General features: G+C 39.1%; 1 protein-coding gene across 1 annotated transcript in view; it reads right to left on the reverse strand.

Moving 5' to 3' along the window:
- RGS22 (regulator of G protein signaling 22) overlaps positions 1–11290 on the reverse strand; it is a 58352-nt gene extending 47062 nt beyond the window's left edge. Inside the window, 3 exon segments of the mRNA XM_041412547.1 lie at positions 7873–7935; positions 10593–10621; positions 11266–11290. Coding sequence (XP_041268481.1) covers positions 7873–7935; positions 10593–10621; positions 11266–11290 — 117 coding nt within the window.
- Between the last annotated feature and the right edge of the window lie 7523 nt (positions 11291–18813).

Raw genomic sequence — 18813 nt, forward strand, 5'->3', positions numbered from 1 at the left:
ATGAATAGGAGATTATATAGAACTTATGTGCATTACATACTCTATATTATATAGAGTATATAAGCATCTCTGCACTCAGCTGGACGACAAGGCATGTTGTATTTAGGTACTCAGGAAACTATGCTCACACCTGAACCCAGTGCCAAAACTTATTTTGGCTTTGTTCCAGACAGGATCCCACCTGGTGTTTGCACAGTTGTCGTTCTCCTGCATTTAATAAGAATATTTTATTTGTTCAAGTACTGTATTTTTAATTTCCTTGAATTTTTTCATATATCACATATATGCACACAGACATAACTCATATACATTCTAGATATGTTAAATACATGCTACATATAACATAGAAATATACTACAGAACAATTTGATTCTTCTTTGCACCTGTGTAAGCCCAAAGTAATGATGTTAGTGTCATCTATTTTGTTGCTTCTGTTTGAAGCCCCCTTGTTGATCAGTGTCTGTAGAGCATTACCCAGAATTGAACCATGTGGCTGCAATATGTTTTTTCAGCATTCCCTACCTATCCCATAATGTCTCACTGTAGAGGCCCAGCCTGGCAAAGCACACAGCATGTGAGAGCTTTAAGAGTACGATTAGTGCCTATGACATCAGGCCGTCACTGCTCAGGGCCATGCTGTGAATTGCATGAGTCTGTTCAGTTACCTAACTTCAGCTGAAATCATGGATTGGTTTTTGTTCTCTGACACCTTCTGCCTCTTTTGGCATTAATTTTCTCCAGGGCACTCAGCAGGTTTTAGTGCTTTTTTTCCCAGATGTACTGAGCAGCATCTAACAAACCTTTCATGTGTAGTAGATTTCCCTACGTGCATACCTCCTCCCAGTTTGCTACGTGCACACTTCACTTACTTTCAAACCTAATTTGTGCTGCTACCGGCTTTTAAGTGACTAACTGTGCAAACTTAATAGCCTTTAAATGTTTTCTTCCTTATATATTCCTTCATGTTTTAAATAAAGAAACAGAAGAAAGTACACTAAGAAACAAAATATTTTAGTCTCTTAGGATTTGAAATGCTCTCACTTGTGGGAAAAAAGCAAACAATATGCAAATTTCATAATAAAGGGCTTTGTGACTAGACATGATGAGATTGTTTTAGTTTCTTATTTTTCAAACTGAAAGCTAAGCAAATATAGTATTAGTTTAGCACATATATGTACTTTTATTTAATAATTTATAATTTGCTCTGGATCTAGGGTTTTTCAATACATATTCTATTTAGCTGAACAGAAAACTATGGCAATTTTAATGTAGTGAAATGGATGCTAGACAATTTTTAAAATGTAAAGTGTATTGCTGTTTTGGGGTCTGGCTACCAATCATTTATAAGGCAAATATACTAATAGAACAAAAAGAACATGCACTGTTGGGATGGAAGATTTAGACTTCATACACTAAATACTTGACTGAAAAAGGAGGTTCTAGACCAGACTTTGGGGGTTTGGATGTAGTTATTTATACCCAGGGACATCAAAAGGCATCCATTCTTCTATCAGTCAGAGAGTAGCCAGTAGACTTGACACTAGCAAGGATGCATCTGGAATACTGCTCCAGTTTTGGGACCCCTGTACAAGAAGGATATTCACATATTTGATCAAGTCCATTAGAAGACCACGAGAGAATCAGAGGCTGGAGCTCTCACCCCTGAGGGAGAAGCTCTAGGAGGACTAGCAGCAGCTTTAGTGTATTTACAAGGAGAATGCTGAACAGATAAAGCCAGGCTTTTTATGGAGGTGTGTGGTGGGAGGACAACAGACCACTTGTCATACACTGAAACAATAGAGGTCTCAACCGGATTATAAGAAATAGGTGATTTTGGGATGATTAGCACTGGAATAGGTGTCCAGAGTGGAATCAGCTAGAGGTTTTCAAGACCAACTGCAGAAAGTGCCAAGCAACCTGGAGTCAGTACTAAAACATTGACCTTGCTCTGAGAAGGAAACCATACTACAGACCTCCTCAAAGTGTCTTCCAGACAGTAATCTGTGATTCTGTACAAATCCCAAATTCCCAAAAGAGCATCTCTCTATCTCTCAAACTATCACACAAAAGCATTTTAGAATAATTTAAATCCTTCTGGAGAAGTTGTTTACTCAAAAAATCTAGAATGATAAATCAGAATGTTTTCATAAGCATAATAAAAGAAGAGATAATTCCTAATCTTCTTAACCTATCACCACCACAAAAATAAAAGTGACAATGTTATGAGAAAAATAAAATGGGAACACACAAAAAACCGCCCCCAGAACCTGATTTCTTGTAGGAAACATTTTCCCAATTACCACACAGGAGAGAGGATCAGTCAATCCATTTTCCTTTCAGTATCTGCAGAAATTTGGGGCAAAACACTCAATCTAACCACTTTCACACATTACAAACCACAAAAAAAAATGCACCAAGAAACTGTTCAGTACCCTCTAGCAAACTTAAAAACTTTCCAGTGGAAGTCAAGCACTGTAAAATCTTGTAACACTTCTCAGGACAATGAGAGAGATTTATGGCACCACCAATATTCCATCAATGCAATAATGAGGGATCTCTTCAGTGAAGACACCTATGATAAGGAGTGGATGATAGTGTACATTAAAGGAAAGGGAGAAATTATCCATGCCAATCTAATATACTAAGAAATATCTTTCTTACCCCACATTTGGCAAGTGATTTTGGCCTTTTACAGACAAGTAAAATACACTAACCAAAGACTAACTGTACCATTCTATTTAGTTTGAGCCATTTTTTTGATGCTTTGAAGATAGAAAGGGAAATCTCCACAGAAACTATACCTCAAGGTGTTAAGAAAAAATAAATCAGGTTTGGCAGGAGCCTTGAAGCTTGGGGTTCATACATTGTCAATGTAGCACAACAAATAAGATCAAGGACTTGAGAATACCAACAAATAAGAAGTCCACAGATTTTGCAAACTGTTTCACTCGCAGGAAATTCTCCTCCCAAAGCCAGTATGACCAGTGTAACTCAGTGTAGTAATCTCAGCTTCAGAAAAAAATCTCTGAGCAAATAACAAAAAAGCTGTTTGCAGACTGTGGTAGCAATACTATTAAATAAATAAACAATTGCATGTACTTTTTTGACAGCAAAGAAATTTCTTAGCTGTCAAATGCACATTGAATATGGTTTTCAGCTGAAAAATAAACAGAATACTTCTGAATAAACAGAATAATTCTGAAACCTGAAGTTATACACTTAACTGAAGGGAAGACAAATTTCTCTCAGTCCTCCCATAACAGAAACCAAAACAGCATCCATCACCATGTTGCCAGGATATCAGACATATAAATCTCACTGTTCTCTGTCTTAACAGTTTTCAGATACACTCAACTTCGGATACAATTAGTAAATGTGTAAATACGCTCACATCCCAGACCCAAATAATGTAGCTTGATCCCAAGAGAAACAGAATGACCACAGCTTGGCTGCTTCTTAGGTTAAGGGTGGGAGTGAATAGAGATCTCATCCAGGAGCATTGCCAAAACTTCCTTAAGAAGGGTATATATATATCATAAATAAATGTCAGTGAGAGTCCACACCAGAAAAGAATTTGAGCAGCTCTATGAAGTATCTGGAAAAATTCACACTACACATGGCCAATGAAAAATCTCCCACTGACTTTAATGAGTCCAGGATTTCCCTTCTGTTGATGAGTAAGACAAAAGCCATAATCACATAGCATGATCTAATTAAGAAAGAAGAACATTCAGAGTAAACACACTTATAAAAAGGAATGTAGTCAGGAATGCTTTGTTTGCTTCCTTCAATGTCAAAGACATGATGCAAGTTTTAGTGCTGGGAAAGTCTCAACATAACATGCAAGCAGGGCCTTATTTCTGTCAAAGCCTTTTTAAGGGAGGTTATATTAAGGGAGGTTATATGCAGCCTCCCTCCTCACACCTGGAAAAGACAAGAGGAAACTAATGAGCATGCACTGATGCTTGAATCAATGATTTGTTGCATGGAATTATTCAAAGTCATCTTCAAAGCAGTGAAGGGCCTGCAGAGCGCAGCAGAGTGGGTTGTTTTTTTGTTTTCTGCCCTTTCTGTAATCTGTGACTCAGATCATGCATGATTTTATTTGTGACAGCACTAGGTTCTCAGCATTATTCGGTCTTCAGAAAGGCTGACTGGCCTAAGCTTTGTTACTTGGGTTTTAATTGTTTTCAGAATCATCACCTGCATCAAATGCTGGATCCCAGGCTAACTGGAGGAGAGCTTTTACAGTGAGAACAATGTTCAAAAGAAATATTCTTCAAATCTAAAGTTGATAAAATTATGGTCACTTAGAAGATTTCTGCTGCAAGAGAAACCAACAACCAGGGACTCGCCACCGAATTGTCATCTCGTGGATGTGCATCAATTGAGGCAGAAGGTACCACTTTTGCCTCCAGTGCAACTCCTTGAGGTTGCAAAAAGAAGAAGTGTGCTTTCCTCAGGATCACTGGTAACTGGAAAATGACAGGTAAAACCCAGCATGGACTTGGGATGGAATGAGTAGCAAGCAGCTTGTAGAGTGCAAGAGAAACAAGTTGACATTACTGCATTTGCCTTCAACACTGAGCTGGATAGCAATTTCTGACTCCTGAATTTTCATTCCTAACTAAACATATCCTTAGATGGTTTTAGTACGTGAATCAGAGATTCAAATTCTAGCCTGAACTCCTAGAAATGAAAATGTGTCCTGGCCAATGTTCCTCTTAAATCTTTCATTTTACATTAGTTACTAAGGAAGGTGTAACTCGTTTGTGTGTCATGTAATTGGTTTCTGCTACTGTGAAATCACTGTACTACTGGCAACAACTGCCCTCCTGAGGTTTTTTGTATTATGTATTTCAGAAATACTTTCTGTAAATTACACTTTATTACAGTATATAGCTCTTTGGAGTACCTAGATTTATGTCAGATTACATTGAATGTCATTATAGCAAGAGAATCACTTAAGGAATACACTGTAAATCAAAGCAAAAAAAAAAAAAACAAAAAAAACCCAACAAACTACCACATGAAAAACCTGCTGCTGTTACAGCAAGTCCCCAGTGATACAATTTTCCATATGCTAATGGTGCATTATAAATCAATGCAGAAGTGGTCCCTTAAAATGAGCATATGCTCCCCCTCATTTCTTGTATCAAGTCTCACAATATTTTCAGTTTAACTTGTTGCCTAACTACTAGCACACCTGGGTAATGCTGTTCCCAGGCAACAGTGTGTAAGCACAACAAGAATAAAGCAATGGAAATTTCAATGCACTGTTTCAGTAGAACCCTTGTGAGAAGGAGAAGGTAATCTGGAATGTAAGGTATTCAAACCACAGAACTCAAGGCATTAATAGAACTTAATCCTGAAGAGGATAAATCCTTAGCAAAAGATCAAAGAGAAAATAAAACCAATTATGAGAACATTACAGTTAAAAATAGCTAATAGAGCATCTGTTTTCATGAAGATATGTAAATATGTGGAAGAGAGACCATGCGTCATCTTAGAAACCTACCAAGATTACCAGCATAAAACAGTGTTTACTCAGGAGTGACTGTGAACTCTTTTCTGTGGGCTTCCAGAGCCGTCAGGAGTGCCTGGACAACTGCTGCAGTTCAGAGCTGCTGAGCTGCGCCAGCACTGTGGGCTGAGGAGCCCTCTGAGGCCAAGGAGAATTTTGGCCTCTAACAGACGTCCTGAAATTTGTGTATGTCCAAGGAGATCAAGAGACTAAAAAGGCTGAACTTCTTACCCACTCCATCCTCTGCAATTTGGGGAAAACTTGAAGCTCTGTTTCCAAATAAGCAGCAAAGGCATGGAGGATGGTATTCCTGCGCTAAGAACAATCTGGCACATGGAAGAAGGTCTGGGTTTAAAACCTAAATACTTAGCCTTGGATTTAGGCAGATATCCTAAGGCAGCTGTGGGACAGGAGTTGGGGGAGTTGAGGTGTTGGGGAAAGAAAAAAAAAACCAGCCATTTACCACACGATTTGTTCCATCTGTGTCTCTCTAGCTTTGTATACTCTTCAGAATCTTGCAGTGTGGTGAAAGCACGTAAAGACTGAGCCCCTGAAAGAAGTCAGTATTGATGCTGTGCACAAAACTCACACTCTGACATAGAGTTTACACCTCCAGATTCTATTTTAGGATTAAAAATTGGAATGAGGAGCCCATTCTACCATCCTTAGTAGTGCAATTTCCATGCTGTGTACATTTACACAAATCTATGATGTGGCTTAGAGAGACAGCTATGTCTGGTTCAATTAAGTAAGCCAAATCATTTAGTTATGAATCACAACTGAACTTATTTCATTAGTGACCTCACCAAGCCACTTTGTAGCTCCTTTAAGGTCCAAGGAGCATGAAGAAATATTCTGCTCCCTCCTAATGCTGGCAGTGGTTCCTACCAAGCAAGCTATGGAATGGATATATGTTCTTGTAGTGTAGCCTGTTGGACTGCAGTGCCCTAGGAAGGGAACAGGCTGTGGGACAACTCTGTGGCACATCAGGTGGGAGCCACAAGTGACCCTGTAGACAGGCCTGTGCCACCTGGCAAGGGATTTGAGTGTAAGGTGTCAGGGCCAAGACTACTAAGAAGTAGTTGGATGAGGCTGCCACATTGAGGGAGCAGGACTGTACATGTGACTCTCAATAGAGTGTGGGGAGCCAGGCTAGTTGATAGGGAAAAGGAGCAAAATAGAGGAGAACTGGTTAAATGCAAGGTACTGGGTATGACGGTCTAACTGTAACTGGACCAGCACAGAATACAGTGTAAGGCTGCATCCTTCTGGCTGCAGACGGGAGAGGAAGAGGAGGGAAGTGCCAACTTTGAAACCTTCCAACCCATAAAGAGAAAGAGTTGTTTCTTGAGCTAAAATGTTAATTAATCACTGAGTACATTGCCAGAAAACTGTAAAAGGACAAACACTTGTTATGTCATCATGTTGTAACACTGTAATAGAAGTGGACACCTTTTAAGAAAGTATTTATGTGCCTTTTTCATCTCCTATTCATATTATTTTAGTGCACTGTGATTTAAATACATAAATTATTAATTATGTAAGTTTAAATACATAAATAACCTAGGAATCTTGGTGGACAACAAGCTGTCCATGAGCCTGTGGCCAAGAAGGCCTGGTGTACGTTAGGAAGAGGACTGCCAGCAGGTCAAGGGCTCTCCAGTACATGGGAGACATGGAGCTCCTTTGGCAGTCCAGTGGAGGGCTACGAAAGTGATTAAGGGACTGGAGCAACTCTCTTATGAGGAAAGGCTGAGGGAGCTGGGCATGTTCAGCCTCGAGAAGAGACAAATAACAGGAGCACTTATCAATGTCTATCAGTATCTGAAGGGAAGATGATGAAGGGAGGATGATACCAGGCTCTGCTCAGTAGTGCCGAGCAATAGGACAAGAGGCAACAAACAGAAATTGATGCACAGGAAATTACACCAGAACACAAGGAAGAACTTCTTTACTGTGTGGGTGACTGAGCACTGGAACAGGATGCCCAGAGAGGTGGTGGGGTCCCCCTCACTGGAGATATTCAAGAACCATATGGATACAATGCTGTGCCATGTGCTCTAGGAGGACCCTGCTTGAGCAGGGAGGTTGGACCACCTGGAGCACAGGTGATGCACTGTGGCCCCTTCCAACATGACCCTCTGTGATTCTGTAAATTAGCAAGAGAACATCTGTCCCCAGAAGTCCAGATAACTGGGCTATTCTTACTGATAATAACACCGCGTACTAAGAGTTGCTACCATTAAAATACAGATATATGGCAAAACATCAAATTTTCCAAGATGGATTAAGTTAATCTTAGTAAGGCTTTTCTTGTATTTTGCAAGGGATTTCTGTAAGGTACTTACCGGAAGACTCAAAAATTCATTAAAGAAATCCACAAGCATATCATCTGTGGCTAAACATTCTTCCTATAGAGAGATAAAACCACAAAGCACAACTTTATATTTTCTGCATTAATATTTAAATGCACTATTGCCTCAAATAATATTTTTTCCATGAGATATGACATGGAAGATTTTACAAAATATTATTTACCATTTTTGAGAATATGGTCATTGCATCACTGTTATATTCTAGCCATTGCACACTGCCAAGATCCTTAGCAATTTAAAATGCACCCATGAAGGTAAATCCTTTACCAATGAATTTACAGAAAAAGCTTTCATAAACCAAACAGCTTCTAGATGCTGAAATGTTTGGAAAAATGTGCATAAGCTAAAAGTCTTGAAACTCCCCACACTGTACCTTTCTCTCTTGCACTTGGGAAGAAGGAGAGTATAATATTTTACCAGGGCCACCTTCTGCTCTCACACTGCTGCTTGGGGATATTTGGAGACTAAAAGGGAGTACACTAACCTATAATTTGGCTCAGCAAGCAAGCAGTGTATGCCATACTTTGAATCTAACAGAACTGGGAGACTTCCTGCTGTCCTCATCACTAGTGAAGACTGCATCTGCAGGTGTTTTTGTATCTTTCTGGTGCCTGCACTTTAAATCCTGCTAACATGACACAAAAACTGTAGACTAGAAATTCAATATTTTTGCTGTTGACAAATCCAAAAGCATGGCTCCAAGACTTACCGACTCAGTATCTCCACCATCCCTATTTCAATTCAACAGAGGGTAAAACTGGAACATTATTCCACTGGTGTTCAGATATGTGTCTTCAGTATAATGAAGACACTTAAATAATTTTTAGTAGTTTAATTTTCATTAATATTCTATCATTTCAGCCTTGCAAGGCAAAAAGAATGAACTTAAATTTCATGTATTTGCCAATAGTGGCAAAGGTGTTGCAACACAAATCTTTTTTCTCTTTCTGAAGTTGACAGCATTGAACTGTGCTAGTAAGGAATAGCATTAAAGAGAGATTATGCACAGTGTACAGGCAGGCAGTATCTTGATCCAAACCCCAGTGGCCTAACCTAAATGCAGATAGCTTGTGCTCAGATAAGGAAGAAATCTGAGATAACATGACAAGTCAGGACTAGACCTGATGGTGTTTGTCTGGCCCTAGTCTGCCAGCATTTATTCCTTAGCACTTGTGGTTGCTGTGGTGACTAATACAGCACAGGCAAGGTAGCCCAAGCTCATTCCTAGAAAATGCTGCCAGTGCTGAAAGCAAGGCTTTCATGCCTTATTCAGATCTCAGGCCTGTGGCAAATGCAACTGCAGTGTCATGGACCTAGAGATGTTTGGGCACTGCTTAAATAGGGGAATTTACCAAAGTGTCTAACCCATTTTGAAATCAACAGAGAATCCTCTTACTAATGTCAATAGGCAACCAAATCTAGAGATATCAATCCTGCAAGTGTTAACACAATTAGGAAAGGAAATTAATTAGAAACAAGCTATATGTTTGATTTGACACTGACAAGGATGAATCTCGAGATAGGACTAGATATGATAATGATGAAAACATGATGAAAATATTTTATTGTTTCAAATGACTTGAATCTCGAGATAGGACTAGATATGATAATACATGATGAAAACATTTTATTGTTTCAAATGACTTATTAAAAACAATTAATTTGTTATTGGTGGAAGTAAAAGCTCTTTAGGAATATGCAGGTAACATTCTTTTAATTTACCTACGATATAATTCTCTGTAGTCCTATAAAACAGCAAGAAATGTAAACACAGTGGGTGATTAATAGATAAAATGCTTATGATATTATTAATATGTGTTTTATTACTTACTGCATCTACACATCATATACTTTACTCTGGTTTTTGTAGAGTTTTTTGTAGACAGCCTTATTTTTATTTGAAGTCAGTTCCACTTTCTTATGTGCACATTATAGGTCAGGGAGTTGCACATACAACACTATAGCTTAGATTTTTGTGCCAGAAGGCATTTGGTTTAATTTCTTTCCATGCCATATCTCCTGCAGCACAGTCTAAATTATGACTAGAAAATCTGCCTTAGAATTGCAACTGGAGGTTAAGGTGTGCTAAAAATTGGTCCAAAACTTGTGCTTTTGTTGGTTCTGTTTATGGTAATAAACACTCTAAATAAAGCAGTATCTACAGATTCCCAAAAGCAATCTCAACACATTTATACTTTAAAATACACGAGAAGTGCCCAAAACGCACTTAGTTACAAAGGCATCCAAAACAGGGAATAGGCAAACATCACCTGAGCTGTAATAGTAAACATGTCATTTCTTGTGAGGTAACAGACAAACATATATACCTTTCCAATAAGAAGAAAAACATCAGGGAAATCCTACTATGAGCTATGAGCAAAGGGCAAAAAAGGCAAAGTAAGGAGATTGTTAAACCTGTCATGTTGAATCTTTCAGTTGTTTGTTTCCTTCCTTCATCCTAATCCACTTTCATTTCCATCTTTATTCTCCATAGCCTCCTGTTAGTTTTTTTTCTAATTATTTTCAAACTAAGTATTTTGTCTGACAAAATTTTAAGAAATTGCTCAGTAATCTATATTTACAAAAAAAAAGAAATGAGAAAACAGACAATGGTTTCCAAAAAAATTTTTTTTTCTTTTTTGCTCCATAGCTGCATGACAAAAATAATGACCAAGGCTTATAAACATACTTACTAACATTTCTTCTGTTATACACGGAGGTTCTGAAAAGAAGATATTAAATATCATATGTTATCCAAGCAGTACAGTTAATTTGGTTCAGCTACAATATAACAAAAAGTAGTGAGGCATGACAATCCTCCTGGGTATTTTGAAATAAAATAACTTGGTCTGAAGAAATAAAATAAACTAAGAATATGCTGTAATGTTGACCCGTGCATGAAAAGATTAACTATCACAAGAATTATTTAAATACAAATCAAGTATTATTTAAATGCATTATTTCTTATACATATCAGTTAACTTCATGTCAGCTTTCCTCTGCAAAATTGATAACTAGAAGCTTGGTGGTTTAATGAAAATACAGATTTGTATGACACTCAAAGCTTTGAACAGCAAATATTACAAATTATGTGATAAAATTTAAAAGATACAATTGTGTTCCCGAATAATCAACTCTCATTCACTCTAGGAGAATATCCTGTGACGCCAGCGATATTTAGTGATGCCATTTGAGGGGAGTAAAGCTCTCTCTTGGGAGTGATGAGCTCTGCCGGGCAAGTTTACACCCGTCAGTTCAAAATGCCCCTCTTTTGTGCCACCGTCTCTGTACCTGAGGCCGCCACCGTGGGGCCCGAGCCCCGTGCGACACGGAGCCGGCCCAGCCTGCGGGGACAGTGCGACGTACCGGTGGTGAGCCTCTTGGAGAGCATCCTGCCTCCGGCACCCGCCGCCGGCCGCGCCTGCACAGCTGAGATCCCGGGGAGCGGCTCCTGCCCGGGTGAGGTCCCGGGGAGCGGCTCCTGCCCAGGTGAGATCCCGGGGAGCGGCGGGAGCAGCGCCGGGGCCGCCGGGCCCGGCCGGGGCCTGTGGCCGCCGCGCCGTTGCCATGGCGCTGCAAACACGGCCCGAGCAGCCTGGCCTGGCACCGCGCTCCCTCAGGAAGGACAGTCCCAAAGGAGATGCATGAGAAGCAGAAATTTGAGGATGCTTGTAGCCAGCAATGAAACTAAACACTCCCAGAATTTTAGTTTCTGCCTTGGCTCCAGCATGGAAGAAAAAGTCACGTTTCTGATGGGGCCGGCAAAACCTATGTGCAAAGAAGGAATCCAGGGTCCTATATGAGGATTTCAGAGGGATTTAGGTGTTTCACAACTGGGATCTGAAAACCATCCTACCTAGCAAATACCTTATCCTAGAACTGCATAAATCCTTCAGGGTTTTCTGGCATAAAAGTTCACTCAAAAGTTCTCTGCCGCTGCTTGTTTCCAGACCAGCACTGCTTTTAGGAGCTTGGCAAAAATCCCACTGGGATCAGTTGTACAAGATGTCATGGATGCAAGGTACATGAAGGGCTCCTTTGAGAAGCCTAATCCATCAGCCACTCTCGGGAATTGCCCAATAGGCACAAAAACCTTGCCATTCCCAGAAAACTATCATTTGTGCCCCCTTTCACAGAGCAGAGTAGTAAATCCAGTTGTAACGCTCAGCTGTGAAAAAATGTTTTATTTTAACTCATACATGACTTTGGTGGAATCCATGGTAAGTTAAAACAGAGCAAATGCACGTGCCCAGGGACTGCAGCTTAAAGTTCAGAAGCTGATGAGTGTTAATAATAAACAAGCAGCAAATCTGTTATCATAGAGGCAGGGAAAATGGCTTCATCTCCTAGAAACACAGGATATTTTGCACCCGCTACTCCAGATGTGCATTCCCACTCTGGGGCATGCCTGCCCAAACACAATCACTGGTCTAGTAGCTAAATGCCAGAATAATACTTCTTCTGATTGCCTTAATGGAATGTTGTTAGTGGGGCATGCCTGCCCAAACACAATCACTGGTCTAGTAGCTAAATACCAGTGTGATTAGCTTTTAAGGGTGGTTTGGGTCAAGGGGAGTCTCCCTTAAGGAGACAGTAGTATTTCCAAAAGCCTAAAAGATAAGCTGAATAATGTGTTCTTCAATATATGCATTTCAGGCAATTGTTTCATATATGTATATATCTGAAGTAAAGAATAAAATATGAAGATTCAGACAAGTTACCTATGGACAATTAAAATATCAGTATTCTGATGAAGTATTAACTGTTACATTCTCTGTATGCAGACTCTATTCAACAAGACGTGACAAATATTAAGTTAACATTGAATTTCCTAGTGCTGTGTATCAGGACATATTCTATTGTCACTATGAAATATTTAAAATAGGTATACTTAATGTATATGTAAGAGAAATATGCATAACAGCTCATAAAATGCAAAGTTAAACCTTTCCAACAGGTAGAAGAATTGCACTCCATTGTATTATGGGTTTGGATTGTCTCATAAGCAAACTATTTAATATGATTAAATGTTTAAGCGAATGTTCATTCCACTAATTTTCCCCCTGCCCCTCTTTCTGATGGAGGTACAAACATAGTCTGCAGTGTAGAACTTTCTAAACTTCTCTGATTCCTTGCAATTTTTGAAGAAAAAAAGAACAGAAACGTGATTAATGAGCCTTTTTTTTTTTTAATTAGAAGTAGAAGCTGCAAGGCAGCTCAGAAACAGCTGAAGTCTGAAAATGAGTCAATTAAGAAAAATAAAATTTAAAAAGATCCTTTTCCTATCCTTCTGCCATCAGATATATTTTGACATAAAACTCTTAGGTCTTTGTTCTGTTTCAACATGCTTCAAAGATTACATTTAGGATTAAGCTCATCAGAAAAATATACATTGTACTCTCTCATGGAGAATCTATTAGCAGTCATCATCACTTTTTCATTATCTTACAACAACACACATTTAGGTCAAATACCTTGTGTGTGTGCATTTCAGTCCTGATTTTACATTGCCAGTTAAAAGTTCACCAGCTAGTAAAGCTGAGATGTGAAGATCAAGCTCATTTTCCTTTTTCACATTTTTCTTTCCATGCTCTTATTTTATTTTAATTTTTATTACTATTTAGCTTAGCAGACCTGCAGGCCTACAGGATGTTTCATAAATATAGTCAAAGCTGTGATCTACCCCAAAAAGCATCTTACCCTATAGTAAAGATGAATGCTAGACAGGATGGGGAATAAATTCTAAAAAAGGAGATACCCATAAAATATTAGACAAAAGAAAGAAAAACCACTAAAAGTAGGCTTAAAATTGTTAGAAAATTTAGAAAATGGTAATCTGTCAGAAGGCCATCACTGGAAGAGGCTGCACTGGAAGACAAATGGAAGGAAAACATTGATTGGTCCACCTCATACCTGCTGGCATTTCCCTCCTCTGCTTAATTTATGAAGAACCATTTGGAGAGCTGAACTTTCAGTCAAGACTTTAATCTGTCCTCCACAAATCTGTGGAATTTATGCTTTCAACCATTTGTCTGTCAGGGTAAGGATTTCAAAGTATTACCCAGGCAAAGCAGATCAAAACTTCTGAGACAACTTTGCCCATAAGGAGCCACACATATAAGCTATGCCAGCTTGCTGGATGAACAAGCTTCCTTGGGACTCAGGTACAGACAAAACACAAAATAGATTGCTTTACTGAATCCAAATGCACTCTTGTGTTTGTAGGTGCTAACTTGTGCTTGATTCCTGGCAGTGGTCATAGTGAAGTCATGAATTTTCACATAATTAATTGTGCATTCAAAAGGTAACAAATACACATAACAAAAATGCAGATACAGCTCTAGAGAGAAACTTAGGGACAGCTATTGATTCTCCATAGAAACACCCCATCTTAGATATAAGTGGGCATTTCTTGCTATGATACCTTTAATATTCAAGTGTTTTTACAGAAATCTGACTTCAGTTGCATATAACTACAATTTCTTTTTCAGATGATTACCACAAAGATTTTAGTATTGCGTCTGGTAGCTGCAATCACATACACCGAAAACAGGTGCTAGGAAACCTATTTAAATATTGACTGCAGAAGTGCCAAAGTGAGAGTCAGATCACAAGAGAGAAGCACAAATCCAGTGTCAGATAGCTGGCCCTTAAATGCCTTAAATTATTCTGTTGGCAAAAACACAGAGGCTGCCTGTGGTGATGGTCCAGCCTCTGTGTTGAATCTGATAGTCCCAGTTTACAGGCACAGTTTAATGTAATTCTGTGGCTGTCAGAAAAAATTAGTGCAAACACCTGAGGAAACTGTTATTGGAAATAGGATCAGTGAAAAGAATTTGAAAAGGAGAGAAATAATATTCCTGGTGATAGTCTAGGTTAAAGAAAAAAAGCAAGTGCTTAAAAATAAAATAGGAGAGGTCAATAGCATGCTGGCCTACATCAGCAATAGTGTGGCCAGCAGGACCAGGGCAGTGATTGTTCCCCTGTGCTGGGCACTGGTGAGGCCGCACCTCAGGTGCTGTGTCCAGTTCTGAGCCCCTGACTGCAAGGACATTGAAGTCCTGGAGCATGTCCAGAGGAGGGCAGTGGAGCTGGGGAATGGTTTAGAGCACAAGTCCTGTGAGGAGCAGCTGATGGTGCTGGAGTTGTTTAGCCTGGAGCAAAGGAGGCTCTGGGGAAATTTTATCACTCTCTAAAACGACCTGAAAGGAGGCTGTATGTATTGAGTTGGGGGTCGAGCTCTTCTCTCAGATATCAGGCAATAGGACAAGAGGAAATGACCTTAAGTTGTGCCAGAGGAGTTTTAGATTGGCTATTAGGAAAAAAATCACCAAAAGGATTGTCAAGCACTGGAACAGGCTACACAGGGAAGTAGTTGAGTCACTATCCCTGAAGGTATTTAAGGGACTTCTGGATGTGTCACTTAGGGACATGGTTTAGTGGTGGACTTTGCAGTGCCAGGTTAATTAATGGCTGGACTCAATGACCTTAGTGGGCTTTTTCAACCTAAACAATTCTATTATTCCAGAAACAGTAGAGGAAGAAATGTTGATAGCTTGGGGCTATCAACATTAGAAACCTTTAGCTGGAGGAGACTTTCAGAGGAAAGTCCAAAGAGCTTTGCCTCTACAGAAGTCTTTATTTGGATAGTCACTGGAGAATACTTCTTGACTTGTCCATGTTGCCAACAGCCCAAGGATTCCTATAACAATCCTATTCTATCAGGACAATGTAGAGGTGTCTTACCAAATTTAAAGGCTTTATGTAAGGTTTGATTTCCATTTGCTTAATATGGGTCTTGAAAAACATTAGGGGGATACAGGGACATGCCTGGAAGATGAAATGGAATTTGGAAGGACCACTTAGCAATTTGTGATATACATTTGTACTCTTACTACCTCCTACATGCCAAGTAGTGTGTATGCCTCCTGCATATGCACCTGCAGTCATCTGAGTTCTTTATAAATTTCTATTAGTGTCTTAAGGTGTAACTCCTAGAGCTTTAGGAGAATTTCACGCTACTTTCCCTAATTTTGGAAAGGAGTATTAACATTTAATTGAAAAAGCTATTTAGCAAGATTATGAAATAAAATTATTAGAAATAAAAATAGACATAGAGAAATTATTTAGAAATTATTTTTAGAAATAAAGTAATTCTGCAAAGACAATGAAAATCAGGAAATAATTACTAGAGCCACAACTATCAAACCATGTACAAGATAGAAATATTGACATGGTGCATAAGTCTACAGCAAGGCAGAGTGAATTTTTTGCTAGCAGCCCTACTACAATTAATGTAGCATATCTTTCAGCTGAAACATAATACAGATGAGAAGAAACTGTGACAGTTATTTCTCACAGAGATTTCACTGTCACAGGATGTATCCAAAGTTTTGGCACTGTGTACAAAAGATTGCATTGTTATTGTCTGTTACCTATTTTCCGTGTAGATAAACTGGAGTCATGGTTTGTAATACATTTTGGCTGTGCTAACTTAAGCTTTTCAAATGTACAACCACTTCCTACTTCTAGTTGAGCAAGTAGATGTCATGACTTTTTTTTCTGGGGTTACTCACAGCTTGGTTTATGACAGGTCAGTTTCTTGATCATGGCTTAACAGGTGTTCCAGTCCACCAAAGGTCCAATGCAAGAGGCATAATGAAGAAGTTCCAGCAGAGACAATAGCATATGCCAATAATGTCAAATGTCCTGGCAATAATGTCAAATACCAACAAGAGACACTACACACATGCATGTCTTCCCTTTCTTGCTATCAAGCAGGTGTGAACAGCAGTCCCCAAACCCAGGATTCCCCAGCTGAGTTAACCAAGTGAAATATTACTGACGCATCAAATCTGGATAGCAGCAGTGCTGTTTGAGACAAAACATCTCACTGGCCACCAGTGAGGTGGTGTTACATTTTTGACACATTTCTGTGGCTGTGTAGAGATCTATAATGAAATAGACTGGGGGACTGATCAAGCAGAAAAGGAGAATCAGGAGGAAAAAAAGAAAAATATTTCATGTTCCTCCACATCAAGAACACAGCAGTGTCTACTCAACAGGTGCTGAGAATTGTATGAGAATCCATAAGTAGAAGTGCTCCTTAAGATTTCAATAATGCTTCAGAAAAGCATCCAAAAATTACAGCCATCTTTTTTTTTTTTTTTTTTGTAGTTTTTTTACTTTCCAACTACCTATTGCTCTCCTAGACTCCAGGAGTACCTAGTTGAAAAATAAAGAACGCTTTAAGTTACCAAATTCTCATCCAGTCTCCATTAAACAGACTAAAAATAAAATTAAATTCAAATGCTGTCATTCTGACATTGTTTCAAATATGTTACATGGGAATACTTAGACTTTTCCAATTTGAGTTTAAAAAAGTTAATGCTTTCTCTTTCTTGTTTACTAATGTCTTAGGAACATCAAATATGAATAAAATGCATACAGTGTTTTTCCTGTGGTCATTTAAAAATCATTATAGAGGAGGCACTTGTACAGTATTCATACTTCATAGAACCATATTGAATTTTATTATCAAATATATTTTTTGTACTTGGGGAATAAAGTCCAGAGCTTGCACCTCCTGAAACTATGAATTCTAAATGGTTCAACTGCAACACTTGCATGAAAGAGTTATGCTTTGTACTGTAGACTGGCATGGAGACTGCTGGATAATCCAAGTCCGTGGCTGCGAGAGGAACTGAGCCAGGAGGCCAGTCTGTAATTCCACCATCTTGCTTGGTTGGACTAGTACCTGGCTGTGGGCCCAGCACAGCTTCACCTTGTGAAGGAGGCACTGGAGAAGTAATGCCATCGGAATTGCTTCCCAGGATGCCCACTCCTCTTGTAGGTTTTGGTACGCAGCTCTGGGGGGCAGGAATTATGGCCACCACTGCTTTAAGCCATTCAAAATATTTTGCATTTGTAACATTGAGTTAATATGTATGGGTTAAAGAGGGAAGGAAAACCAGAGTCTTGTTCTGTAAGAAAAACCTTTGGTGCCCCCTTGTGATATTTTATTATCAGCATTTGAAATTAAGGGCTATTTTCAGCGAGGAAAGCAGTTCAACATTAGGATAGTTTCACATTTAAGTAAGTTAATTGAGCAAAGCATTTCAAGAATTAGTTTGTTTTATTGGTATCCATTCTGTGTTGTATGACATTCTCCCTGGACTACTTTATGAAAATTATTTAAACCAAGGAAAAAGTCCAGAACAGGAACTTAAGCAGTGTCCCAGTGAGCATTTCTGTTCGGAGCAGAAAATGGGACTCATTGTACTTTCTCACATTATGCCTATTTGGGATACAGAGTCTTGAACATTTTCTTAACAGAAACACTTCCAGCAGAAATGCTGAAAGGTAACTGCATCCCAGTAATAGGTTTTGTACATCACAGAGTACACAAGAGCAAAAGGATAAAGGAAAATGAAGACTGAAATTGCAACATTCATGAGAGTGCTGCTTTTGTACAAATCTTTTCAAAAGAGGAGAGAATGTTTGCAACACAAGCAGAACTCATTTTTAAAAGCCAAAAATGTTGCTATGGCCACCATCTCCAGAGCATCTAATCTACCAAAGTGTGCACCAGGAAAATGTGATGTATTCAAACCAGAGGAAAATTTCATTTTGTAGCCCAATGGTCTAAATATAGGCTGGGTATTGTGGTACTGAGTCCTGGCAGAACAAAGCACTTGTAGGAGATGTGTTCTTCAGGCCCCTAATAATATATTACACCCAGTTCAGGACTGCAGGAACTTTAGTGTCTGCCTAGTGAACATGAGAGAAGAGTCCTCCATTTAGGCGCCAGCAGCACTTTAGGATGATAATTAACATTTTTGCTGAAGTGGAAGACTGCTGCACAACTGCTGACTATCTCAGCAATAATCTTGCAGCTCCAACAACTTTTACCAA

The sequence above is a fragment of the Onychostruthus taczanowskii genome, unplaced genomic scaffold (genome assembly GCF_017590055.1).
Source record: "Onychostruthus taczanowskii isolate IOZ18803 unplaced genomic scaffold, ASM1759005v1 scaffold4, whole genome shotgun sequence".
NCBI lineage: Eukaryota > Metazoa > Chordata > Aves > Passeriformes > Passeridae > Onychostruthus > Onychostruthus taczanowskii.